Source organism: Anomaloglossus baeobatrachus, chromosome 1 (assembly GCF_048569485.1).
Source record: "Anomaloglossus baeobatrachus isolate aAnoBae1 chromosome 1, aAnoBae1.hap1, whole genome shotgun sequence".
Classification (NCBI taxonomy): domain Eukaryota; kingdom Metazoa; phylum Chordata; class Amphibia; order Anura; family Aromobatidae; genus Anomaloglossus; species Anomaloglossus baeobatrachus.
Genome location: NC_134353.1, coordinates 687,657,600 through 687,685,066, shown reverse-complemented (window position 1 = coordinate 687,685,066; position 27,467 = coordinate 687,657,600). Strand labels below are relative to the sequence as shown.

At 48.7% G+C, this 27,467-nt stretch overlaps 1 protein-coding gene across 2 annotated transcripts in view; it reads right to left on the bottom strand.

The window, feature by feature from the left end:
* LOC142298032 (solute carrier family 2, facilitated glucose transporter member 11-like) overlaps nucleotides 1-27,467 on the bottom strand; it is a 154,000-nt gene that overhangs the window by 25,282 nt on the left and 101,251 nt on the right. For both annotated transcript variants that reach the window (XM_075341740.1, XM_075341739.1), the window contains exons 5-7: nucleotides 21,484-21,613; nucleotides 20,310-20,458; nucleotides 18,908-19,095 (exon numbers count right to left, since the gene is read on the bottom strand). In XM_075341740.1, coding sequence (XP_075197855.1) covers nucleotides 18,908-19,095; nucleotides 20,310-20,458; nucleotides 21,484-21,613 — 467 coding nt within the window. The remainder of the gene's footprint in view (nucleotides 1-18,907; nucleotides 19,096-20,309; nucleotides 20,459-21,483; nucleotides 21,614-27,467) is intronic.

The window sequence follows — 27,467 nt, the reverse complement described above, 5'->3', positions numbered from 1 at the left end:
TGTCACACGTTACAATTGACTAGGTTCCTGTAACAAAACGCTCAATTCTAAACAAAGATACGATGTGTTTGCGATCAACGGTTTTGTGTTCAATCCTGATCGCACGTAGCTGTCACACTCAGATACCTCACAAACGATGCCGGATGTGCGTCACTTACAACTTGACCCAACGACGGATTGTGAGATATATTGAGCGTGTGTTGGGGGCTTTAGTGCAGATTAAAGAAGGAAAAATTCTGTACAACAGCAAACAAGTCATTAAAAAATACAAATCTTTATTAGAAACAATGTTAAAAATAACAATTACAGATTTGTAAACAGTGGTCAGCAGGTGGCCGCCAACAAACCATAACATGAGAACTGCAACATAGGATAATAATTAGTGTAAAGATTCTCATCAATCCAAAAACCCTGACAGTGACAATATAGAAAGATGAAAACCAAAAGTGGTCTAAGGGGTACTTTGCACGCTGCGACATCGCAAGCCGATGCTGCGATGTCAAGCGCGATAGTCCCCGCCCCCGTCACAGCAGCGATATGTTGTGATTGCTGCAGTAGCGAACATTATCGCTACGGCAGCTTCACATGCTTCCTAAGGGGGCGGGTCGTGCAGCGTCACAGCGACGTCACACGGCAGGCGGCCAATAGCAGCAGAGGGGCGGAGATGAGCAGGATGTAAACATCCCGCCCACATCCTTCCTTCCGTTAGCAGCCGGGACGCAGGTAGGAGTTGTTCCTCGCTCCTGCGGCTTCATACACAGCGATGTGTGCGCCCGCAGGAACGAGAAACAACATTGTACCAGAAAGCCATGGACCCCATAGGGGGGGAGGGGCGACAATGACCAGAGGGAAGGGGAGGGAGTGAGGGGTTAATAAAGTGAATTAAAGGGCATTATGGGCCCTTTTAGGGGATTGGTGGAATAGGGTCACTGTAGGGTGGGGAGGGGGCTAGTATATAAACTATAGGGGAGGGGTCTTACCTTCCTTGTGACTCCGGACAGCAAAGGATTCAGACCCCAGGGACCTCCAGGAGCTCGATAGGCTCCTCAGAGCGGCGATGGCGGTGCACGGGGCCCAGGCAGTGCAGTCCCACGTCAGGGCTGCCTGGCTTCCCCGTCGGCACCTGCCCCTTGCACCCCCACCATAGATGCGGGCGGCGTTCCAGGCCCCCCCCCATCCGATATTCCCCAGGCGCAAGGGGGGCAAGGAGGCACAGCGAGAGCCCCCCCTCGGGACCCTCCACGGCGGGGCGGGCAGCGGCAGCTCCCTGCGTCTGCCCCGGCCGCCGGGAGGAATCTACCGGCGAGGCCCGCGGTGGCCGAGAAGGGGGCGTGGCCAGTCCGGGGGGCCTTCTTCCGGTCTCCGGCCTCGGGCTGGAGTCCGAACCCCTGCGGCGTCTCCCGGCCGGGAGCGAGCCCGGCGATGATGTGAGGCCAGCGGTGGCCTGGATGGGGGTGGGCCCGGCCTGGGGCCTACTTCCGGTCCCAGGCCTCGGGCTCAATTTTCCAGGCCGGCGGCAGCCCGGGATCGGGGGCGTGCCCGGCGCGGGACGGAGGCCCGGGGAGGGGGGCGTGTCCAGCCTGGGGCCCGCTCTGGACGCCAGGCCCCCGGCGGTGGGGCACGTCCCGGCGGCAGCTACCACACAGGAGCGTGCCCGGCAGAGAAATGAGGCTGGCAGTACCCTCCAAGGACCGTGAGGGAGCCGAGCGCAGGCAGCCAGCAGGGGGACCGGTGTGGGCAGGCGCCACCCGGATACCTGCAAGGCTGGGGAGAGTAAGGGGGGACGGCGGGAGCCCGGCGGTGACTGCCAGGTCCCTCATAGCAGCTGCACTGCGCCCGGCGGCCGTGGTCTCCCCCGGGCGGGGGAGGACCAGCAGGAGGTTCTGGTCGGAGGCCCTGGAGGGCGAGGGACGACGGTGGGGAGCCCCCTGAGTCCGGGGAGCGGCTCCTCCAGGAAGAGGCCTCGGTCAGCGGCGGCCCAGGGGACAGGACGGTCTCGTGGGCTGTCGCCGCACAGCAAGCGACGGATGTCGACCACCAGTGCCCACGCGGCGGCCCAGGAGGGCGGCCGTGGTGGAGGGGACGCATCGGCTGCGTCCTCTGGAGCTGGAATGGTGGAGGACGCCTACAGCGAGGAAGAAGAGGGAGCCCTCAGGTCGGGGGACGAATCTGACGAGTGGATGGCGGAGGACGTCGCGGTACCAATTTCCATTTCTGCGCCACGGTCGGGTGAGCTAGCCGTGGATTCGGCATTGCTTGCGGCGCGGGTTGCTAGTTTTGGGGAGGTGGCTGCGGGCACGGCAGCGCCAGAGGGGGGGGGTCAGCATTGTTTAGTCAGTTGCTGGGCTTGGTGCGGGGTTTAGCGCGCGCGCGCCGGCGGCAGCAGCGGCATGGACGGGTCGGTGGTGGATGGCGCAGCGTCGGTCAGCAGCGAGGCGGCGCCGATAGGGACGGGTGCGGTTGGTGGAGTAGTGGAGCCCGCGGGGTAAACAGCGGTAGAAAAGGTAAATGGGGATGAGGTGGTGCGTTTGGATGATAGGGCCAAGTTTACGTGTGCTTTGAGGGACCGTTAGGGGCCCACCTCAAGAGGGAGGTGAGGGACAAGATTTGGGAAGGGGGAGTATGTGAAGATATTTTCCCTGCTACCCCTGAAAAAAAAAAAAAAAAAAAAAAAAAAAAAATTTAATCTGGACAAGGTGAAGCCGAACGACTCCAAGAAGGAAAGGGAAGAGGAAGAAAAACGCCGTTATGGGCTCCTTCCTCGTTCCTTTTCCAATTGGCTGCAGGCGTTCGGAATTTTGGCAAGTGTAATAGGGGAAAAGGAGCCGGAGCACTGCTCGGCTCTGTTTGGTTATCTGGAGGTAATGGGGGAGGCGTATCGCACGGACAGGGGGCTTGCCGTGGCTGCGGTATGATGAGCGGTTTAGGCAGCGGAAGGCGTTGCGGCCTGGCATGCGGTGGGACCATGAGGACATTTCCTTATGGATGCGTTTAATGGCGGCCCCGAGCCAGCCCTTTCATGGCGGCGTCGGGGGGGAAGGGAGCCGGGCCCTCGGGTACCCAGAAAAAGGGAGTGTGTGGGCAAGTTCACGACGGCCGGTGCAAATTTGGGGCAGCATGCAGGTTCAAGCATGAGTGCTCCGGCTGCGGGGGGACGGGTTTGGTAAAAGGGAGGACGCCAGTGAACATAGGGGCAATGGCGCCATTTTTACATAGGTATCCGGACGGGGCAGCGGCGTCAATTTTGCGGTTTGGTTTTATACGGTTTTCAGATTCCGTCAGCGGGGGAGGCATTGCCTCCGGTTTTGTCGTACTTTACGGTCGGCGAGGGACCACCCTATGGTTGTGGGTGGGAAGTTGGGGACAGAGGTTGAGTTGGGCAGGATGGGGCGTCCATTTGAGAGCCCGCCGTGCAGTAATCTGGTGGTGTCCCGGTTGGGGGTGGTGCCGGAGACGGAGCCGGATAAATTTTGGCTCATCCATCATCTTTCATTTCCGGGGGGGGTCGTCAGTGAATGATGGCATCGCGCCAGAATTGTCGGCAGTGTACTACGTCTTGTTTGACAAGGCGCTGGACTTGGTGCGGGCGGCGGGACGCGGTGCATTGATGGAAAAGGTGGATGTAGAATCGGCGTTTCGTTGGCTGCCGGTGCATCCGGAGAGCCGGCACCTTCTGGGTTGCTGGTGGGGTGATGAGTTTATGTTGATCGTTGTTTGCCTATGGGCTGTTTCAATTTCTTGTTGTATTTTGAGGCGTTTAGTTCCTTTGCTGAGTGGGTGGTGCGGGCCGTGTATGGCTTGTCCTCCATTATCCACTATCTAGATGATTTTCTTGGTGTCGGTCCGGCGGGATCCATGGTTTGCGCTGGCTCGTTGTTCACCTTACAGAGAGTGGCGGATAGCTTTGGGATTCCTTTTGGCACAGGATAAATCGGAGGGGCCGGCGATGGTTATGCGGTTTTTTGGGGATTGAGATTGCCTCTTTGGCTATGGAATGCAGGCTGCCGGAGGGGAAGATGGTGGACTTGTGGTGAGTGGTAGCAGCACTGCTGGCAGCACGGAAAGGGCGGCTGAAGGTGGTGCAGTCTTTGCTCGGGAAGTTGAACTTAACGTGCAGGCTTATGCCAATGGGGCGGGTGTTCGCCAGGATTTTGGCGGCAGCTATGGCAGGCGTACGGCCCCCCGGCGCACTTTGTGCGGGTCACGCGGGAGATCAAGGAGGATTTTCTGGTTTGGGATGTTTTTCTTGCAATGTTTTAGCGGCCGAGCCTTGTGGTTGAAGACGGTGGTGCCAATGGTGTGCTCGAACTGTACAGGGACGCGGCCGGGTCGGCGGGTTTCGTCACCCCTTTTTCAGGGACATTGGTACGTTGGGAGGTGGCCTGAGGAATGGCGGCAGGTTGGTCTGGTAAGGAATCTGGCCTTGCTTTGGTTATTTCCGATCGTGGGGACGTTGGAATTGTGGGGGGGGGTCGCAATTTTCAGGACGTAAAGTGTGCTATCACTGCGATAATCGGGCGATGGTGCATGCGATAAACAGCTTGTCAGCAGAGTCCGGACCGGTAGTGGCTTATCTGCGGCATTTAGTGCTCAAGTGTTTACTGTGGAACGTTCATGTAGTTGCGAAACATGTGGTGGGGGTGATAACGGGGTGGCGGACGCTTTATCTCATTTTCAGTCCGCAGGTTGTGGGAGTTCATGCCGGGGGGCAGACGAGATCGGAGCAGGGTGTCCAGAGGACTTGTGGAGCCTGGTGAGGCATTGATTGCGGGTTTAATTAGGAATTCGGTGAGTGGCAGGAGATGCTGGGAGTTATGTTTGGTGACGGGCGAGCAAATTGCTTGTTGGCGCTACTGGCACTGGTGAGCGAGGATTTCAGGGCTGGGAGTCAACATCAGCAATGATACTTAGGGTGGCAGCTGTGGCCTTTGGTTGAAGGTCAGGGGTGAGTGGGGCGTGCCGCGGAATTTTGGGTGCGGCAGGCCTTGAAGGGTTTTCGTAAAGGGGCGAAGGAGCGGGACACTAGGCGGCCCGTTTCTTTGGTTTTGTTACGGCGATTGGTGGATGGTTTGCGGGAAATTTGTGTCTCAGTTTATGAGAGGGTGCTTTTGAAACGGCTTTTGTGTTAGCCTTTTTTGGGGCGTTGGTGAGCCCTTCCAGGTTCAGGGGGGGGTGGTCTGATGTCCGAGGTGGTGGCAGTGGTGGGACGGAGAGTAGAGTGTCGGCTTAAGCGGTCCAAAATCAGACCAGATGGGTCGAGGCAGGTTGGTTGTGATGGATGCGTTGTGCCCGGTGCAGATGGTGAGGAAGGCGGTCTTCTGGGCCCGCTGTTACGACACGTGGATGGGTCTTGGTTGTCTCGTTACCAGTTTGTGGCCGTACTGAGGAGTTGTTTGCGCTGTGCGGGGGAATGCCCGGGAGATTACGGGCCTCATTCCTTCAGGATCGGGGCGGCTGCGGAGGCTTCGCGTTGTGGGTGATGACATGGTGAGACGAATCGGTTGGTCGGAGTCTTATCGTTTTCGGGTGTTATGTACGCCCACAGTTGTTGTGCCAGTGAGGGCGTTATTGAGTAGTTGGTTGTGGCTTTGTCGGGGTTCCTTGCTGCAAATTGGTGTTGGTGGGGTGTGTTTGTTAAAGTTTCTGTGGTTGTAGGAATCTGCCTGATATGGATTCTGGGGCACTCCTTCGTGTTCTGGGGGGCCCGGCGGGCCGACGCTCGCCTGAATGGTCGGCAGTTTGGTGGGGACAGATCGCTTGCGTTGGTCAAGTGGTTCGGTGTGCGGGGCATGGAATGGAGCAGGGTCGTGACGGAGTTTGAATGCTATTGCAGGGCGGATAGACCTCCGAACGTGTTGGTTTTTTGCACGTGGGGGGGGAAATGACTTGGGAGCGCAGGCATCACGTGATTTGATCCGGGACATCATGATGGATCTATTGCATTTATGGACCGGTTATCCGGGTTTGATGGTGGTATGGTCGGATATTGTGGCCACATTGTTGTGGAGGGGGGCACGGGCAGTTGAGAAGCTTACTCGCGCCCGGGCTCAAGTGAACAGGGTGGTTGCGCATTTCGTGCGGAGAAACAGCGGTATTGTAGTGCGACATGCGGATCTGGAGTCGCCGAAGTGGCAGTTTCGGAGGGGTGATGGGGTTCACCTTAAGGAGATTGGGTTCTGATCTATGGGCCTCGGGTTTGCGTGATGGTGGAGCAAGCCTTGGGTGTGTGGCGGGTCCAGGCCACGTAAGGTGTCACGTGTCCTGTCCTGTGGCGGGGGTAGGTCTGGTCCAGAGGCGGTTGTAAGGGATTGGTGGCTGGACTGAGAGGCACTGTCTTGGTATGGTGTCTCCGGGTTCCGGTAAATTGCAGGCACGGGGTTCTGCAAAGTTTGGGGGGTATTAATCCACGGGGTGATTAATACCTCATCTCTGGGTCGGAGTGTTGCAGCCAGGGATATTGGTGGAGGAAGTGGTTTCTGGACCGGGCCTACATGGGGTTACATGTACAGTTATTATTTATGTGTTACCTATTATTGGTTTGGGGTCGCCCGTTGGACGGCGCCCCCTTGTGTTAGAATGTTAATAATAGGTAATAAAGGCTGCTGTGGCCAATTTGTTTAACCAAGTCGCATGCAGTCGGTGTATTATTTATTAGGTTAAGTTGGGGATACTAACCATCACGACCGGAGAATCCTTCCTCAGTGGTCAAGAAAGCCATGGACCCCATAGGGGGGAGGGGCGACATGACCAGAGGGAAGGGAGGGAGTGAGGGGTTAATAAAGTGAATTAAAGGGCATTATGGGCCCTTTTAGGGGATTGGTGGAATAGGGTCACTGTAGGGTGGGGAGGGGGCTAGTATATAAACTATAGGGGAGGGGTCTTACCTTCCTTGTGACTCCGGACAGCAAAGGATTCCCGCCCACCCGCCCTTGTGTTTTGCGAGTTCGTTTGGCTATGTTTTGGTTTGTTTTTTAAAAAAAAAAAAAAAAAACAAAGAAAGCAAAAATGAGAAAATGGAATGATGCAGTTTTTAAAAAAAAAAAAAAAAAAGGAATACAGGTTAGAAAGAGTCGTATGTTCTGTCGCAGCAGCGGGGGTAGGTCTGGTCCAGAGGCGGTTGTAAGGGATTGGTGGCTGGACTGAGAGGCACTGTCTTGGTATGGTGTCTCCGGGTTCCGGTAAATTGCAGGCACGGGGTTCTGCAAAGTTTGGGGGGTATTAATCCACGGGGTGATTAATACCTCATCTCTGGGTCGGAGTGTTGCGGCCAAGGATATTGGTGGAGGAAGTGGTTTCTGGACCGGGCCTACATGGGGTTACATGTACAGTTATTATTTATGTGTTACCTATTATTGGTTTGGGGTCGCCCGTTGGACGGCGCCCCCTTGTGTTAGAATGTTAATAATAGGTAATAAAGGCTGCTGTGGCCAATTTGTTTAACCAAGTCGCATGCAGTCGGTGTATTATTTATTAGGTTAAGTTGGGGATACTAACCATCACGACCGGAGAATCCTTCCTCAGTGGTCATGTCGTTGCACACCTGCGATGTGGTAATGTGCAAAGCCCGCCTAAGAGTCAAAGCAGTGCAAAAACTGCCGCCACTGTCAGAGCGGAGTATGGAGGATCCCAGCAAATAAATCTTAATTTAAAATAAACACAAAATGAATAGCAGAGAATATCTCGTATAGGTGAGAGCGCCGACACGGTGCCTACATGCACGTTTCGGTATACGCCTTCTTCCAGTGATCCCCGGAAGAAGATTTATTTGCTGAGATCCTCATTACTCCGTTCTGACAGTGACGGCAGTTTTTGCACTGCTTTGACTCTTAAGGCCACTTTACACGCAACGACATTGCTAACGAGATGTCGTTGGGGTCACGGAATGCATGACGCACATCCGGCCTCGTTAGCGACGTCGTTGCGTGTGAAACACAGGAACGACCATTAACGATCAAAAATACTCACCATATTGTTGATCGTTGACACGTCGTTCTAAACGCAAATATCGTTGCTGCTGCGGCACCACACATCGCTATGTGTGACACCGCAGGAACGAGGAACATCATAGTCCCTGCGGCCGCCGGCAATGAGGAAAGAAAGAGGTGGGCGGGATATTCCGGCCGCTCATCCCCGCCCCTCCGCTTAAATTGGGTGGCCGCTTAGTGACACCGCTGTGACGCCGCACGGACCGCCCCCTAGAAAGGAGGTGGTTCACCAGCAACAGCGATGTTGCTAGGCAGGTAAGTTCGTGTGACGGCTGTTAGCGATGTTGTGCGCCACTGGTAGAGATTTGCCCGTGACGCACAACCGACGGGGGCTGGTGATGACACTAGCGATGTCACTGTGTGTAAAGTACCCTTTAGAATACTTTTGGTTTTCATCTTTCTATATTGTCACATCTTCTGATCATATCTATTATCTGACTTATAACGTCAGATGGCCGATAGGGATATTTGGCATTGAGCTGACATACAGGCTGTTTTATCAAAGGCATATCATGGTATTTTTCAGTTGCACTATTAGCCAATGGAAGTTCTAAGTGAGTGTGGAGTGAGACTATATTCTGATATACATTTGGATACATGTACACCTTTATAAGGCAATGTTGTGTCCCATGAATGGGAACAACGTGTTGTATATAATTCTTGCATTGCATATTTTTCCTCCTATCAGGAAATTCCTTTATTGTTACTAGGTAGATTTAGACTGTATGAAGTTTGTCCCTATATTCCTCCCTTAGTTGGCTTCTGTATAGAAAGCTCCTCCCTTCTCCCTCAGTTTAGTCTAGAGAGGAACCATTGCTGAAGACATGTCTATAATCCTGTACAGATTATTCCTTTTCACTTGCCTTTACTTTGTACTTAATACAAGATTCTAGAAGAAAACTACAGCGTTTCTCCTTGTCTTCCTACAAGTCATCGTTGGGCTGAGTTAAAGCTATCTGTGGATGCCGGTAGAGTGAGTAAATCATACAGTTATCTAAGGGACTGATAATTAGAGCGGTTGGACTCATTGCTACCAGGAAGAGACAGAATAGGCAATATACAGCAGTATATATAATAGTATGTGTATACATAGGTTACCGGCATGCCTATAAAAAAAACATTTTCAAAACATTTTTTTAAATTTATTTCATTGATTATTTGTTCTAATCCTAGTTATTTTTCTCTATAGTTTGTGAAATTTCATCATATATTCAAACAAATCTGTTCGTTCATGTGACCTGCATTTCTAAGCATCAGAGTTTCAGCCTATTTCCTTCATCAGATTTTGTTTTGGGCTTTCTAGTACAATATTACAGTAGTTACATAATATTGTGGCTAATGTTTGTTTTTTTCTTATATGATCGTCCGTTGACATGTATCTATACTTCTATGTTTCTTTGTTGTTTGGTCAATTTTGACTATATTTTTATGTATATTTATGTATGTTTATTTCCTTGTGTTGTATATTACATTATGAATATACATGTGACGATTCTTTTTTTCTGTACATAGATAAAACCTTGATAAAGGCAATTCGCCGAAATGTCTGTTAATGTATTGGCCACAGTAAATGGACTTTATCTTCAAATAATTTGTCTGAGATTTGTGCAGTACAGGAAGACTTCTTTTTCTCTATATAATATTTTTCCTGGGCACTGTTTATTCCGTTATATCGGTGAGTACAAGAATAACATTATTGTATGCTAGTCAATGTAGCGTCACCAGCAGTGATGCACATACCTGTGTTCGCGGTGAACGCTAGGCTGAATGTCCAGGCACTTCTGGTCATGCACACTAGACCTGTCTGAAGCCGGGATGCGTACACTCGGCTTCCTGCTGCGCATGACCAGAAGTGCCAGGCGTTCAGAAGGGCAGTCACAGCGAACTCAGGTATGCACGGCACCACTGTTGCCACTGCATTGAATAGCATGTTAGCACCCCTGTGGGCGTGCTGCCATGCTAAGTCACTTTGCTCATTAGAATATGATATAAGTGTGCCGCCCAGGGCTATGGGGTACTCGGTCCTGGGCACTGTACTACTGGGATGAGTCACTGAGTGGCTGTTGCCCGGTTCCATGACCCTGGGGGTCGCTTTTTAAGAAGAGGTTATATACAGGGGAATAGTTAATAAAGTTTATGTCGTGATGTCACTTGTGGGTTACGGTTATGGTGATGGAACCGCCGCTGCACAGTCTTTCCACTGGGGCTGATGTGATGGCAGCCTGAATGTTGGGCCCTCCGCAAGTAGGGCCAGGGCCCCAGGGGATAGGTGATGGAGTTAGGTGCAGAAAGAAAGGTAGGCCACACGAGGGGTTGCTGTGTAACTGGTTCCCTTTACTCACTGTAGGTGGTAATTGGTACCCGGAGGAAGGTTGGTATTCACCTCTGGTTCCCTTAGTCCCAGTGCTGGTTGATGACCTGGTGGCTTCTTTCCCCTGCACCTTTCTCAAGTTGGTGGGTCCCCGTGACTTGGAGCGTCTGCAGGTTCCCTCCTGTTTGTCTCTCAGTCTCTGGTCCATACGGCGGACAGTGTGAACCCTGTAGGGTCGGTGTTCCATTCCAGTCCCTGGTTCTCCCGTTACAGCTGGTGCCCCTGGACTTCTAAGGTTAGTGAGGTCCTGGATGGTCCCCTCACTGTGCAGATTTTATCAGGTCTGCCTGGAGCGCTTGCCTGACCTAGGGCTTTGTACCCCAACGGTGCTATGGTTCCAAGAGTACTTCGCCGTACTCCACCGGCAACCATACGCCTGGGCCTTCAGGTCACACTCCCAAGTCAGTGCAGTTACGTCCGTCTCCTCTCACTTCCACTTACTAACTCCAACTGTCTGTTCATCCCCTCCCACCTGGTCATTGTCTAGTGGACTGGATCGGCTCCCCCCCTGGGTGGCCATCCATTGGGTCCAAGTCTAGTCTGTCACCAGTCTGTGGGGATGGGGGAAAAACTGGGATTATAATGTGTTTTACTGTTACCGGCACTGGTGTTCCGGGTCCCTGGGGGTAGGCCCTGTATCTTTGGAAGGATGCAGTACCTTGTAGTGCCCTGATGGGTTCAGGGGCGCTACATAAGATCTCTAGAAATACTTTTTCTAAAGATCCCTTTATCTATTCTAGTGTATACAGGGACAGTTAGGCAGGGATTAGCATTATGCCCCCAGAACTGCTTGTGGTTCTGAGTGAATATTGCACCTTACACATTCCCCTTAAGTTAGCTTTTCATTGAAGAATGAAGGGAAGTTCACAATCACTTTGGTTACTATTCTGAGTGCTATATAAATGAGATATAAATCCCAGGGATAATGGACAGAATTTGCAAAAAAGAGATTATAGTGTTAAGCTCCACATACACATAAGACCTCTTCCACACGTCGGTCAAAAACACACACGTTTTTTGCTGACGTGTTAAAGATCCATTTTGCCCTCCGTGTGCCGTGATTTTGTGTTCTCCATGTGCTATCCGTGATAGCACATGGAGATGCAGCACTTATACTCACCTGTCCCCGGCGCCGCTCTCCATGGTTCTGATGTGTCTGGCCGCCACTGTCTTCCCTGTGCTGTTACTTCAGGGTTACGGTGCAGTGAATATTCATGAGCATAATTAGCAGGAGACAGCAGCGGCTGGAGACAGAGTGTGCACTGCATGGAAACACGGTCAGTGAGACATCACTGATGTGTGCACAAACCCATTGATTTTAATGGGTCTGCGTATGTCTATGTACATGTATAAACAGCAACATACGTACCAGAATCACTGACGTGTGAAGGGGGCCTTAGATGAATGTCATCCATATTTGCCAATATTACTTTATATATTGACGGGTTCGGTTAACATTCTAATGTGTTTCAGAGCACCGGCCAACTGATTGATGGGAAAGATGTTGATTGGACGCGTCCAAATTCAGACTGCAGATCGCTTTGTTCTCCTGGTTGATAAGCCAATAGCCTGTAGAGATATCAGTCAGTGGCTTTCCCATGAAGAACACAAGAGCACGCTGACAAACAAGAGTTTCTGTGTATGGGTGAAATGACTGAGGTGGCTGTCAGCCAAGGGCGTAATGATCGCGGTCGCAGTGGTCACCACTGCGAGCAGGCCCGGGGCTTCAAAGGGCCCGTCCTAGACCTCAGCACTTGGCTCAGCTGGATGTGAACCAGAGTACCACATCCAGCTGACGTGTTGCAGCACTGATCCCAGTCTGGACCCTGTGCTGTAAACTGCAGTGAAACATGGTCACTGCAGCCGGCTCTGGCGAAACACATGTCCCGGCTACTTAAAAAATGCATATGTACTTCTCTCTCATTCCACTGAAGCCGGTGCTGAGAGGTGGGTGGGATTATGGGCGGGGAGAGCAGTAATAGCAGCACAATGATCACCCGGCCCCCGGCTTTGTGTATCTGCTGGGCGATTGTCTGCTGCTATTAAGTACAGCGATTTCACTGCTCTGTGCCCACCTGGAAGTCATATACGTATTCTGCAGACGGACACCTGAATGTAGTCGACTACGTTCGGATGTCCGTCTGCAGAAGACGTATATGCAGGAAAATGGTACAAAACAGAGCACACGCTAACGTAGTGCGCTCCATTACAGTCAATGGCCCTGTCAGCGCATACGTCCGAAACACGTTTTGCAGGGTGGGGGAGGGGCAGTTCGGACGGATGCCCCGACGGGACCACTGAACATAAGGCAGAACGGAGTGTGAAAGTAGCCTATGGCTCTTTCCCTCGGGACCCAGCTTCTGCATGCTTTGCTATACATTTGTCCCTGAACCCCACTTTCCCATGCTCTATTAAACATCTTTCCCACAACATCCAGCCTTCCCATGTTCTAAAACACATCTTTCCCTCAGCATGCAGCTTTCCCATGCTCTGCTATACATTTTTCCTTCAATACTCAGCTTTCCCATGCTCTGATATCAATGGCAAGCTGGGTGCTGAGGTAAAGAAGTACAGTAGAGCATCGGAAAGCTGGATGCTAAGGTAAAGATGCATACCAGAATATCGGAAAGCTGGGTGCTGATGGAAAGATGTATAGCAGAACATAGGAAAGCTGGGTACTGAAGGTAAGAGAGATATCAGAGCATGGGAAAACTGGGTGCTGAGGAAAATATGTATAGAAGACCATGGGAGGGCATGGTGCTGAGGGAAAGATCCGAGTGTCAGCATAACTATCCTGTACTCCGAGCTGGGGGGAGGTGAGAGGAGACGGGGGGGGGGGGTCTTGTCCAAATTTTGCACCTGGGCCCATTGAACTCTAGTTACGTCACTGCTGTCAGCCAAATGATCAGTCAAAGCATTAATCAGGAGATAGCCATTTAATGTGTATGGGAGGCTTTAAGTTCAATTTTATCAGACTAAGGCCCGTTTTACACGTCAGTGAAAAACAGTGACGTTTTTCACTGGCGTGTAAAACACGCACATGTCCCTGCGTGTGCCGTGAATCACGGCACACGAGGGTTGTCTAAGTGCAATCCGGGCTCCGTTCTCCGTGGTCCGTGATTGCACTTAGAAATCAACTCACCTGTGCCCGCTCCCGCTCTCCGTGGTGCTGAATCCTCCCACGGTGCAGCATCCGGCCGGCACTGACCCCTGCAGCAGCTGCTTCCGGGTCGGCTGTGTCGTGCATCATTAAGATGCGCGACAGTAATCAGCCGGCTTAGAAGCAGCAGGGAGGACGGGCTGCAGAGGACATCGCTGGAAGCCGGGTGAGTTAAAATGTTTATTATTTTAAATGCACGTTTTTTTTTGGCACGTGTTTCACGGACCACACCACTGCGTGGTCCGTGGAACATCAGTGATGCCAGAAAAAAATGGACATGTCTCCGTGCAGCAATCACGCACACGCGGGTACGCTGCATGGAGACACGTGCAGTGACAAATCACTGACGTGTGAGCAGACCCATTCATTATAATGGGTCTGCGTATGTCAGTGATTCTGGTACGTTTAAAAAAAAGCACAAATGTACCAGAATCACTGACGTGTTAAAGGGGCCTAACTAGTAAGGGAACAAGAAAAGCAACCCATTGGTCTATGTATGCGCTATGCAGGTCATAGCGCAAGAACAGAGAAATGTTGGTATTAACTCTAAAGAGCCCAGGTCGGGCACACTCCAAAAAATGGAGATAATGTGCAAACAATTGTACTTTATTGAAGAAAAGTATGACAATAAAAAACAATCGTATATGAATCGTATAAATGCTAGGGAAAAGTAACGCAGGGTGGTCGTGTGCCGTTCCACCCTGACCGCCGACACAAGGGATCTGGCCGACGCCTACACCCTCGTCCACCATTGATGTCAAAGTTTTGGTCACATGACCGCTTGCCAGGTCCTTTTTGAAGGTCCTGGCAGATACACCAAGCCATACACCTCCTGGAAGAATCGGGTGTTATACCCGTGAAACACGTGTTGAGGATAGGATTGCTGTCTTAGGCCCCCTAAACACGTCCGTGAAACACGTGCGTGTTTGTTCCGTTTCCGTATATACCGGAGACACGGACAAACATGCACCAATGTTAATCTATGATTGTGGTCACACGTGCGTTATTTCATTATGTCCGTGTGTGCGTGTCCGTGATCCGTATGTGTGTGCGTTTTGCACGGATGCATGTCCGTTATCTGCACGGAGCACGCACACGTGGACACAATGAAAGTCTATGGGTATGTGCACACACGTTAGTAAACACGTATGCATCTACCTATAGTCCGTGTCCGTTTGGTGTTCTTATTTCTAGTGATGTCGGCCATTCTTTCTATTTCTGTGTATGTCGGTCAATCTCCCTGAATCCGTCGGTCGGTCTCTCTGTCGGTCTGTCTGTCTGTCCCTCTCTCACAGTCCGTCGGTCAGTTTCCCCCCCTCTCTCATACTTACCGTTCCCCGATCACCGGCGCGGCGCTGCACGGCATTCACACTGCTGCGGCGGCTTTTACTATTTTGAAAAAGCCGGCCGCTCATTAAACAATCTCGTATTCCCTGCTTTCCCCGCCCACCGGCGCCTATGATTGGCTGCAGTGAGACATGCCCCCACGCTGAGTGACAGGTGTCTCACTGCACCCAATCACAGCAGCCGGTGGGCGTGTCTATGCTGTGCAGTAAAATAAATAATTTATGTTATGTCCCGCTCATCTCCGCCCCTCCGCTTCTATTGGCTGGCCGATTACTGACGGTGACGTTGCTGTGACGCCGAACGCACCTCCCCCTTGATGGAGGGATAGTTCGTCAGTCACCGCGATATCACCGAGCAGGTATGTGCGTGTGAATCTGCCGTAGCGATAATGTTCGCTACGGCAGCAATCACCACATATCACATGTACGACGGGGGCGGGTGCTATCGCGCTCGGCATCGCTAGCCGATGCTAGCGATGTCGCAATGTGTAAAGTACCCCTTACAGTGTCATCATGTTTTTTGGTATAATCTGACTATACATTTAGCATTTTTACGATTCAAATACAATTGTTATTTACTGTCATACTTTTCTTCAATAAAAAAATCATAACTAGTAAGGGAAGATAAGAAATGAAAAATTAGTAACTTCTGCCACCAATCATTGGGAGGAAGATATTAAAATTTAAATTGGACAATCGTTTACAATGCAATATAAAATAATACAATGATTATAGGCTAATAGATTGCTGCAAAGTGTAATAGGAAATTAATTAGTGATGAGCGAGCATGCTCGATCCAGTATCGCGGGTGCTTTTGCTAAATGCCCGACCCTCATTCTGTTACCTGCCTTAAAACAGCCCTAGGCCACTACAGTCCCTATTGAAACGCCTGCAACGTGGCCTGCAGGGATGGCACGGTCAACGGGTCAGTGGTATTCGGGGTCAGGCTGTGAGTGGCCCGACCCTGCTTCCGTGACCCCGGCGGGTTTCAATAAAAGGAAAGTCCGATAGTCAGTCCGGTGTGACAAGGGGATGGAAGGAGAGTGACAGGGTTCCTGGGGAGCTTGCCATCGCTCACAGCGGCCACTGAGGTCTCGGCCTCCTCTGCCGCAGCTCTCCCCCAGGAAACGGTATGGGACGGGGACGGGGGATGCTAGCAGCGCCACCCGTGGTATGCGGCCAGGTGTTCAGCCGCCGCTGCACAGTCACTCTCCGGGGCAGGTGTTATAAGCAGTCAGATGGAATCGCTCCCCAAAGGAGGAGCGGGGGAGCCCCGGGAGTTTAGTGAGACCCAGGGCAACAGTCCTCAGGGACACCGGGGGCACAGGGCGGCGGCATCTACTCACACCAGTCACTGAGTGCGGGTTCCAGTTTCTCTTTATTCACAGTCCGTCTCACATCGCACCCGGGTGCTGGTCCTCACCACCTCTAGCCTCTGGTTGGTCCCGGGCAGGTAGGAGGAAGGGTCCAGTGAGGTGTTCTGGGGAGTGTCTCTCTCTTTCGGTGCGTTAATGCTGTCCGCGTGGCATGGAGCATGTTACGGACCCGCCACCCTTCTGTCTCTCTCTTCCGGTAGCGCATAACACCAACCGCCACTGGGTACAACATTCTCCAAAGATCCCCAGTGCCTGGCTCCATCCCCTTCCTCTAGATGTTAATAGCCCTGGTCTCGTGGCATCTCCTCAGCAGGGAGCTCTTTCCCCTGAGGTCTGTGCTCTCTCACAGCCTCTGTCGTTCTGACTAAAATATCTGTCTGCTCTGCACTGAACTCACTCATTCAGGGCCCCTCTCCCCTTGGGTTGTCATGGGGACCTGCACACCTGCTCATTTAGAAGACAGGATGAGTCATGCAGGCTTAAACTACATGCTGAAGAATTTTTAACTCCTTCCTGCCAGTGTGTGTGTGTGGACTCTTCTCCTCTTGCCCGGGAAAAATGGGGGTAATATTTAATACCCTGTAACGACCCGGCTGCAGGGGCATTACACCTATCATCTGCCCGCTGCAGGCATTGCCCAGCAACCTCCGTTCTGTCTTCCCGGCAACCTATTATCCAGGTGCAGCTGGCATTGCACGGCAACTTATGTTCCATATGCACTGTCCAATTGTCCACTCCCCCCCCCCAACCAAAGTAACTGTGCAGTTAGTTCCGCTCGGGTCCCCGTTCCATAACATAAATCTGTCTCTTTTCTGGAACGGGGACTTGATAGGAACTAAGCACACAGTTATTTTGACAGGGTGGGGAAATTTGGATGGATCACATGGAATTGAAGTTGCGGGGAGATGCCAGCTGCAATGAGGTAATAGGGAATGTGGTTACCGGGAGGACAGAATAGAGGTGACCGTGTGATATCTTCTGCCTGCGGATGATGGGGACTGTGGTAGCCGGAGACTGTGTCAGGGCAGGTAACAGACTGGGGATTCAGGAAAAATATAGTCTAGTCACCCATTGACTTCTATTGTACTTGAGTCAAACATCTCTGAGCGTCCATCACTTTAGTGCTCGTTCATCAGTAGTAATGAACTAATGATCTCTCCAAGTAAAAAGGTTAGAAATAAAAGCATCATTTTAGATGGCTTAAACATTACTTAAAGCCATAGAAGAAAAGTGTGAGAAGTATACAGTTTATTTTGTTTTAGTTGAGGAGGAAAAGGATTTGTGGTCCAGATCAAAGTGGACCAAGTACTAGGAGAAAATAGAGATGCTTCAATAGGAACCCACATTTTACCATTATTACCGGCTTGTTAAGGTGTTAAATTCTACCACAAATCTATCTGGGTATGATACTTGGAAAGATAATGAAATAAATGGCACCAACATATGCATATATAGGGTATATGACCTGTTATAGGTGATATACTTTTAATAGCAGGTTTGTATTCAGTTTTTTTGTAGTCTTTTTGTTTTTATAGGAGTGGAAACATTGCTCATAAAGTTATGTACCTTCATTATCCCACAATTAAGCTTTATTTGAGATGATCACTTTATTGTCTATGTGAAATTGTTTCTATCTGAGTTTATTCTACATTCAGTAGCCATACACATTAGAAATGAGTCTTACTAATTACAGTGCACATTGGCAACGTGGGTGACCTAACTGTCAGCAAATCTGACCCCAAATCATTCAGAATATAATATAAGATGACAAGTAACTATAATTGATCTTTGTGGTCTAAAACTAGAATGTGGTTTTCAGCAAAAGTGTCTAATATTTATAATCAATGACTTACATGGTGAAATGAGGCTGTCTGTTAATAATGTGTGGATAGATTTCTTTCGGTCTAAATATAGCGCAATAAGGACGTCTGCTGACTCCTATTGATACAACGCGTTTCAGCAGAAATGCTTTCATCAGGGATACCTGATGAAAGCATTTCTGCTGAAACGCGTTGTATCAATAGGAGTACCTAATTAATTAATAAAGTACAACAAATATCACCAGCAGACGTCCTTATTGCGCTATATTTAGACCGAAAGAAATCTATCCATATACCTTCTCCCTATTGGGAATCGGTAATAGCTGCAAAGGACCTGCTGACCCATTAAAGAATCCAGCTGGTTAGCTGGAGGATCGAGGACCAAAAAAACCTGAATTCCATGGTGCCGGTGGAACTCAGTAGCCGACAACGATACCCCAAGTCTAAGCCTGAACACAGGATTCAGATCGGAGGAACTCCAGACTGATAAGCTTTTACTGAAGTTGTGCGGGGGCGCACAACCAGCAAAGGTGAGCAGTTCTTATTATTTAAATGCTAAAAGGTTTCCACGGATGCTTCTCATAGTGCGCTTGTTCTGTTATCTATTTATTTATGTTAATAATGTGTGCCACAGTACTGTATGGTGCGCCATCAGATGACAAAGCAACGCTTTTACCTATCTCAAGAACATGACATGTCAAGGAGCATGGAACAATCTACAGATTCAAACTGTAGAAATCAGCGGATAATAGCGTGATTACTGCTTAGTCCGCCTACTTGGTGATCACTATGTGGATGTGGATATGTGGTCAAGCATAGTATTCCATGTAGGGAAAGTTTAGCACTTACTGCATTGATCCCACTGAGCTGCTGCCCGATGTTAGTCACAATGATGGTGATCAGTTGCCATTTCACTGACTGATCGAAGAAAAGCTCCAGAATCTTTTTCTGTTTTTCACCGTTTAAAGCACGCGATTCTTTTTGGATATCTTCCATTTCCATTTGGAAGTGGTTTGACCCATAAAATGATTTCAGTGCTGGTTGAAGAAAATATAATAGTACATGTTAAAGATGAGAAAAAAATAGAAAAAAAAATCCTCCACGTTCACCTAATAAGTCATAAAATAAACCTAAGCCTGTGGTTATCACTGTTGACTACTGTGCTTGGATCTATAATGGTGGCATTCTGGATAGTACTGTTCTGGAGCTACTTAGGCTAATAGATGAGCTACTGTTCTTTGTTTGTTGCTGTTCTGTGGACATTATTCTGATTCAGTGTGACTGTCTGTCCTATCTAGACACCATGTATGGGTCATGAATGATCTGGCACTGTATTTTGGGCACTGTGATCACTATTCTAGGGCTGCATCTTGGGATCACTATGACTTGGTCTGTTCTGGAGGCATAGTATTTGGAATATTTCTCAGGCTGTTGTAATGAGCACTGTTCTGGTATATGAGTACACGATGCCCTCTGGTTACTGCTTTAAGACACTTTAGCAGGCTACATCCTATGGGGACTGTGCCTGGCACTTATCAGGGGCACTGTGACTGGACTTGCTTTCACTGATCTGTGGGTCACTGTCACTAAAGGCCCCGTTACACGCGTCGATTTATCGTGCGAACGCATGTGCGATCGCACCTGCCCCCATCGTTTGTGCGTCACAGGCAATTTGTTGCCCGTGTCGCACAAAGTCGGTCACCCCTGTCACACGTACTTACCTCCCGAACGACCTCGCTGTGGGCGGCGAACATCCTTTTCCTGAAGGGGGAGGGACGTTCGGCGTCACAGCGACGTCACACAGCGGCCGCCCAATAGAAGCGGAGGGGCGGAGATGAGCGGGACGTAACATCCCGCCCACCTCCTTCCTTCCTCATTGCCGGCGGGACACAGGTAAGCTGTGTTCGTCGTTCCTGAGGTGTCACACGGAGCGATGTGTGTTGCCTCAGGAACGACGAACAACCTGCATCTAGGAATGTGACTGATATTTTGAAAATGAACGACGTGTCAACGAGCAACGATAAGGTGAGTATTTTTGCTCGTTAACAGTCGCTCGTAGCTGTCACACGCTACGATATGTCAAACGATGCTGGATGTGCGTCACAGAATCTGTGACCCTGACGACATATCGCCCGTAATATCGTAGCGTGTAACGGGGCCTTTACACTCTTCTGGAGAATTCTGTCTTGCTCTGTTTTGAGAGCAATGTCATCACCTGTATGGTTTGGTAATGTGAATGTTTATGACTTACCCTTTTGACACCGATATTCATCTTTCTTTTCTATTAGAAGATATCTGGGACTCTCAGGAAAGCATGGTAGTGTCAATAGTTGAATTAATGCCGGAATGGCACAAGAGGACAGCAATAAAGACCAGGAGTTTTCACCACCCAGCACCTCTCTACGAGAAACAACAATACACATATGACTATTCAGACTGTCAGATCATAGCAAACCTATGTAAATAGAGTTATACAATATATTAATTACATACATTTAAGATGGGCAGTATTTTACATACCTTTGAAATGTAAAAAAAAGAAAGAAAAATTAAAGTATTATTTTTAACTGGCCTATCACTAGGATAGTCTGTTTTAAGGGAATCTGTAAGCATGATTTTACCCTTTACAGTATATGTACATATAGTTCTTTCAAAGACAAGTCCATCAATACCTCTACGAGACCAGTCCGTTTCTCCGTTACTGAGAAATCAGCGTTTCAATTGATATGTGAATGAAGCTGTCTGTCTGAAGCCTATGTCACTCCAGATCTATTACTTGCCCAGCAATGCCTCTTCCTGCTTCACTGACAGCTCCTTCGCCTGACGTCTACACAGCATAGAGGTTGCCAGTAAAGCCTGACTGGAGTAACATTTCTGACAAGGAACATGGAGGCGCACACCAGCAATATGTGGCTCTTCTAATTCCTACATGCCCATCATTAGAACTGGCGTAAAAAAAATGCCAGTTTTAATGAATCGAGCCCACAGTCTGCAAAAAAACATTGAGATGTGAATAGCACTAAATAGACTTTATTGAGTGTATCTGAGAAAATCATGTGGCTCACAGACGTCTGCATGAGGCCTAATGTATACTATCTTCCTTCTTTTATGTGTAATGCAAGAATCGAGTATTGTAGCATATCAAATGCCCTTCATACAAGAAAACTGCATTTCCCAGTGTAAATAAGTTAAATGACCTCTGTTAAGATATTGTTTTTACATCTAGCATCTCGAGATGCATGAGGAGCCAGATTCTCAAATGTTCAGGACTATTGGATATCAGATTAAAAAAAAATAATAAAAAAGTGTTATATCTTATTTGATCTAAAAATAAATAACTATTTTAATAAATGTAAATGGGACATTACATCTTGCGCCTTAGTTAAGCATCTCTGTAATCTTCTGTAATGTTAGACAGTCCATACCGTAAGCCAACAATTTGTCCTGTTAAGATCCCAGTAGTCAGGAAGATATTAATGCCAACCGATGTAAGGCCTCTTATTTTTCTGGGAGCAATTTCTCCCAGATATAATGGTTGTACACACATCCCAACACCTACAAAAGAAAGGAAAGAATATTCTTTAGACCTTTATAACATTGGGCATCGATTTAAAAACAGTGGTCAAAATAATCGAGTCTCCCTGGAGCTCTTTTTTTCCCTGGAGTAATAGTAAAGTTTACTAGTCATAAGCTTGTACTTGGTGCTGAAATTCCAGGGTTCAGCAATGGCACCAGCTACATCTATATGTCTTGTATACTATACATGTAGGGGTATTGCCCCTACGAACGGTAGAGAACACATCACCTTTAAGAGAGAGTGCTCCCCTGTTTCCTCTGTCCTATTGACTGTCCGGTAGAGCCGGGGACTCCTCTCTGAACTGCAAGCTTTTGGACTAACCAGGCAAAAAAGTGTGGTAAAGGGAGAAGGAGAGACTGAAGAGCTTCTGGCGAGGACAGGACAAATTGGGCTTGTGTGTGTGCAAAGAGAGATGCTGCCTGTGTGGAGTCTGAGAAACACAGTGTCGGAAGCAGTATATTGCCGGCTGCGAGAAACTAACCGCGAGCCAGACCGTGAGAGTTTGTTGGTCTCTGTTGGATGAGTACCGAACCGAGAAGAAGATTTTACCAAGGCCGGCGAATCTGAACCAAGGAGAAGATGACGTCTGGAGGAGTCCAGAGATTCCAGGTCAGTGTTAGGCTATGTGCGCACAGTGCGTTTTTCGCGGCGTTTTTGCGCGTTTTTCGGGTGCGTTTTTGGCCTCAAAACTGCAGGACTTTGCTTCCCCAGCAAAGTCTATGAGTTTTCATTTTTGCTGTCCGCGCACATCTGTTTTTTTTCAGCTGCTTTTTTGTGGTGCCACAAAAACGCAGCATGTCAATTATTCCCGCGTTTTTCACTGCGCTTTTCATCCATTGAGTGCAATGGGATGTTGAAAGACGCAATGAGAAACGCAAATAGCTGCGTTTTGGTGCGTTTCTAAGACCAAAAACACAGCTATAAATGCAGGAGGTGGGTAGTAAAGTGACGTGTACAGGAAGAGGATTCCTTCTGTCAGTAAACACAGAAGCGTGAATCCTCCCGGTACCGTCACCGTCGCTTCCACCTCCCGTCCTGTGCATGTATGCTGCCGTGCGGCGCCATGTCTGGGTGGGAGGTGGAAGCGGCTGCAAAAACAAAAGTAAACAGTAGAAAAAAAAAAAAAAAAGTTATACTCACCTGTCTGCAGACTCCCGGTGCCATGCCCGCTCCCAGATCCTCTCACGGTATCGCCACCCCCGCTCCGGCTGTGTGCAGACGGCCGGGAAAGCTCCGATGGATGCAGGACCTGGCGATGGATCACCTGATGCAGTCACCTGATGCATCAGGTGATCGTAAGTATCGCGGTGACGCGGGCGCCCGGCCGGTATCAGCGGATGCGTCAGGAGACTTCATCCCTGATTACCGGCAGCTGCTGCAGCGATCGGACGGGATCAGACTCCCGCCCCATCGCTCCAGGAGCTGCCGGTAATCAGCACATAAGTGAGTATTATTTTTTTTATTTTTTTTTGCACCGATGCATCAGCTGATTGTATAATCGGCTTTTATACAATCAGCTGATGTGTGATGGGATTCAGGCACTTGATCCTGACACATCATCTGATCGCTTTACCTTCCAGCAAACCGATCAGATGATATTGGATCCGGATTGGATGGCGCGGGACCCTGACCCAGGATTACTGCGGAGGGGGGTTCTTTATTTCAATAAAGATGGAGTCACTAATTGTGTTGTGTTTTATTTCTAATAAAAATATTTTTCTGTGTGTTGTGTTTTTTTTTTATCTTTACTAGAAATTCATGATGGCCATGTCTAATATTGGCATGGCAGCATGAATTTCGGGCTTAGGGCCAGCTATACAGCTAGCCCTAACCCCATTATTACCCGGCGAGCCACCCGGCATCAGGGCAGCTGGAAGAGTTGGATACAGCGCCAGAAGATGGCGCTTCTATGAAAGCGCCATTTTCTGGGGTGGCTGCGGGACTGCAATTCACAGCGGGGGTGCCCAGAAAGCATGGGCACCCTGCACTGTGGATTCCAATCCCCAGCTGCCTAGTTGTACCCGGCTGGACTCAAAAATTGGGCGAAGCTCACGTCATTTTTTTTTTAAATTATTTCATGAAATTCATGAAATAATTTAAAAAAAAAAGGGCTTCCCTATATTTTTGGTTCCCAGCCGGGTACAAATAGGCAGCTGGGGGTTGGGGGCAGCCCGTACCTGCCTGCTGTACCCGGCTAGCATACAAAAATATGGCGAAGCCCACGTCATTTTTTTTGTTTGGGGGCAAAGAAATCCTGCATACAGTCCTGGAAGGAGGATGCTGAGCCTTGTAGTTCGACAGCTGCTGTCTGCTCTCGTGCATACACTATTGGATGGAGGATGCTGAGCCTTGTAGTTCTGCAGCTGCTGTCTGCTCTCCTGCATACACTATTGGATGGAGGATGCTAAGCCTTGTAGGTCTGCTCCCCCTGACTCTCCCTCCAGCATACAGTCCTGGATGGAGCATGCTGAGCCTTGTAGTTCTGCAGCTGCTGTCTGCTCTCCTGCATACACTAGTGGATGGAGTATGCTGAGCCTTGTAGTTCTGCAGCTGTCTGCTCTTCTGCATACACTAGTGATGAATGAAGAACACATTGAAGAAGGAAATGACATCAGACCTTTTTTTTTGTTCACTGATAAAAAACGCATAAGGACGCAGTGAGCAAAAACGCAGCAAAACGCAGCAAAAAAATGCACCAAATCGCGGCAAAACACGTGCGTTTTTTGCCGCGTTTTTTCGACGCAGGTGCGTTTTTGTGCGTTTTTAGCGTCCAAAAACGCACAAAAACGCAGCGTCAAAAAAACGCAGTGTGCGCACATAGCCTTACTGTTGCTGCATTGCATAACCCCATTCACTTGCATAACTGCTTATCTCTTTCTTGTAAATAAAGCTGCACCCTTGTTTCTGCAACCTCATTTTCTGTACAGTAATTGTACTCTGCACCGCAGTGGTCCCTCGACCATCGCTTCAACGAAACAATCTAATGTGTAAACCTTAAATAGTGTAGTCTATTGGAGAAGTATGAACTGTAGGTGTAGCTACGTTAGCATCAATGAGATTCGGGCCTGGCAAACAGCGAAATGTCCCCTAATATATCTATAAGCTCAGTCAACAGTCAACTCCTTGAACAAGAAAATCATATGCATTGCATGTACCACTGTAAGGGGTACTTTGCACGCTGTGACATCGCAAGCCGATGCTGCGATGCCGAGCGCGATAGTCCCCGCCCCCATCGCAGCTGCAATATCATTGTGATAGCTGCCGTAGCGAATATTATCGCTACGGCAGCTTCATATGCACTCACCTGTCGTGCGACGTCGCTCTGGCCGGCGAACCGCATCCTTATTAATGGGGTGGGTCGTGCGGCGTCACTGCGATGTCATGCGGCAGGTGGCCAATAAGAGCAGAGGGGCAGAGGTGAGCGGGATGTAAACATCCCGCCCACCTCCTTCCTTCCGCATAGCCGACGGGAGCTGCGGTGACGCAGGTAGGAGATGTTCCTCGCTCCTGCGACTTCACACACAGCAATGTGTGGTGCCGCAGGAGTGAGGAACAACATCGGACCGTCACGTCAGCGTAATTATGGAATTCGCCGATGGAATTCGCCGATGCTACGATTACAACGTTTTTGCGCTCATTAATTGTATCATCTAGGATTTACACACTACGATGTCGAGAGCGACGCAGGAAGTGCGTCACTTTCGACATGACCCCACCGACATCGCACCTGCGATGTCGTAGTGTGCAAAACCCGCCTTAGAATCTGGCTATCAGTATACAAGTGACTGAACACGTCCTTGGCTGATTTTCTCTTACTAATAAAATGTAGATTTCAATTAATCAAAAATAAGATTCCAGACATAACAGTTGAATGCTCACTTGTAAACAATGGGTTAAGATTCAGCTAGCATTTGCATGGTGAAAACAGTGAACACATTGCTTCCACATATCACGGTCTATTAATATTTCAGTCCTCCACGTCCATTCATTAGCAGCATTTGCATTTTTATCCTTAAAAAGCTTAGTTCAGCAGATTTTAGGTCATAAATTAATAACGACAGTAAGGTGACATTGATGATTTTTCTATTCCATAGATGTTCACTTTTTTATATTATCTAACATACTGAATGGACTTTAGAACAAAAAAAAAATCCAGAACTGTGATTTTTTAATTTTCATAAAATTAGTACAGGCCACAGTCTTTAATTTATATAGAGATGTAATATGTCATATAACCTATCACTAAAAATCTGGAAAATCCAATTAGTCTAACTCAAAAACATTAAATCGATATTTTGCCTGGGGTCATATTATATTAGACCGGAAAAATTACCCCAACCTGTATTAAAATATAACCTTTATTGGTAAGTATAAAAAAGTAAGGGATGACAAAAACTAGTACCCTTAAGACAAAGATAGAAAATTCAGACAATACAACACATATTTGGAAACACGCAAAAGGTATGCCGTCTCACCAATAACAAGGAGGTGATAAGGGACTAAGTTAACGCTTGAAAAACTGTCACCTTCCTAACCACGGAGTGAAAACACCTTAAACAATAGAAGTGGTGCCTCCGTTCCTCGAAGGTTTGTCCTCACTGATCCTATCACTCAAATGCAGGCAGAGGCAGGAGGATAAAAATACATCAGGAGGGGGTTGAGCATGACAGTGTGGAAATCTGCTGTTAACCACATTATGTGGTATGCATTTTGTCTCAAAGACACATGTACAGCGTGTGCAGACTTATTAGGCAAGTTGTATTTTAGAGGATTTTTTTAATTATTGATCAACAACTATGTTCTCAATCAACCCAAAAAAACTCATAAATATCAAAGCTTAATATTTTTGGAAGTTGGAGTGGGTTTCTTTTAGATTTGGCTATCTTAGGAGGATATCTGTTTGTGCAGGTAACTATTACAGTGCAGACTTATTAGGCAACTTAATAAAAACTAAAAAATATTCCCATCTCACTTGTTTATTTTCACCAGATAAACCAATATAAATGCACAAAATTTAGAAATAAACATTTCTGACATGCAAAAACAAACCTCAAAAAATTAGTGACCAATATAGCCACGTTTCTTTATGATGACACTCAACAGCCTACCATCCATAGATTTTGTCAGTTGCTTAATCTGTTTACGATCAACAGCCACCACAGCCTCCCAGACACTGTTCCGAGAGGTGTACTGTTTTCCCTCCCTGTAGATCTCACATTTTATGAGGAACCACAGGTTCTCTATGGGGTGCAGATCAGGTGAACAAGGGGGCCATGTCATTATTTTTTCAACTTTTAGACCTTTACTGGCCAGTCACGCTGTGGAGTAGTTGGATGCATGTGATGGAGCATTGTCCTGCATGAAAATCATGTTTTTCTATAACGATACCGACTTCTTCCCGTACCACTCCCTGAAGAAGTTGTCTTCCAGAAACTGGCAGTAGATCTGGGAGTTAAGCTTCACTCCATCCTCAAACCGAAAAGGTTCCACAAGTTCATCTTTAATGATACCAGCACCCCACCTCCACTTTGCTGGCGTCTGAGTCAGAGTGGAGCTCTCTGCCTTTTACTGATCCAGCCTCTGGCACATCCATCTGGCCCATCAAGAGTCACTCTCATTTCATCAGTCCATAAAACCTTTGAAAAATCAGTCTTAAGATATTTCTTGGCCCAGTCTTGACGTTTTATGCTTCTTGTTCAAAGGTGGTCATTTTTCAGCTATCCTAACCTTGGCCATGTCCCTGAGTATGGCACAACTTGTGCTTTTTGATAGTCCAGTAACATTGCAGCTCTGAAATATGGCCAAACTGGTGGCAAATGGCATCTTGGCAGC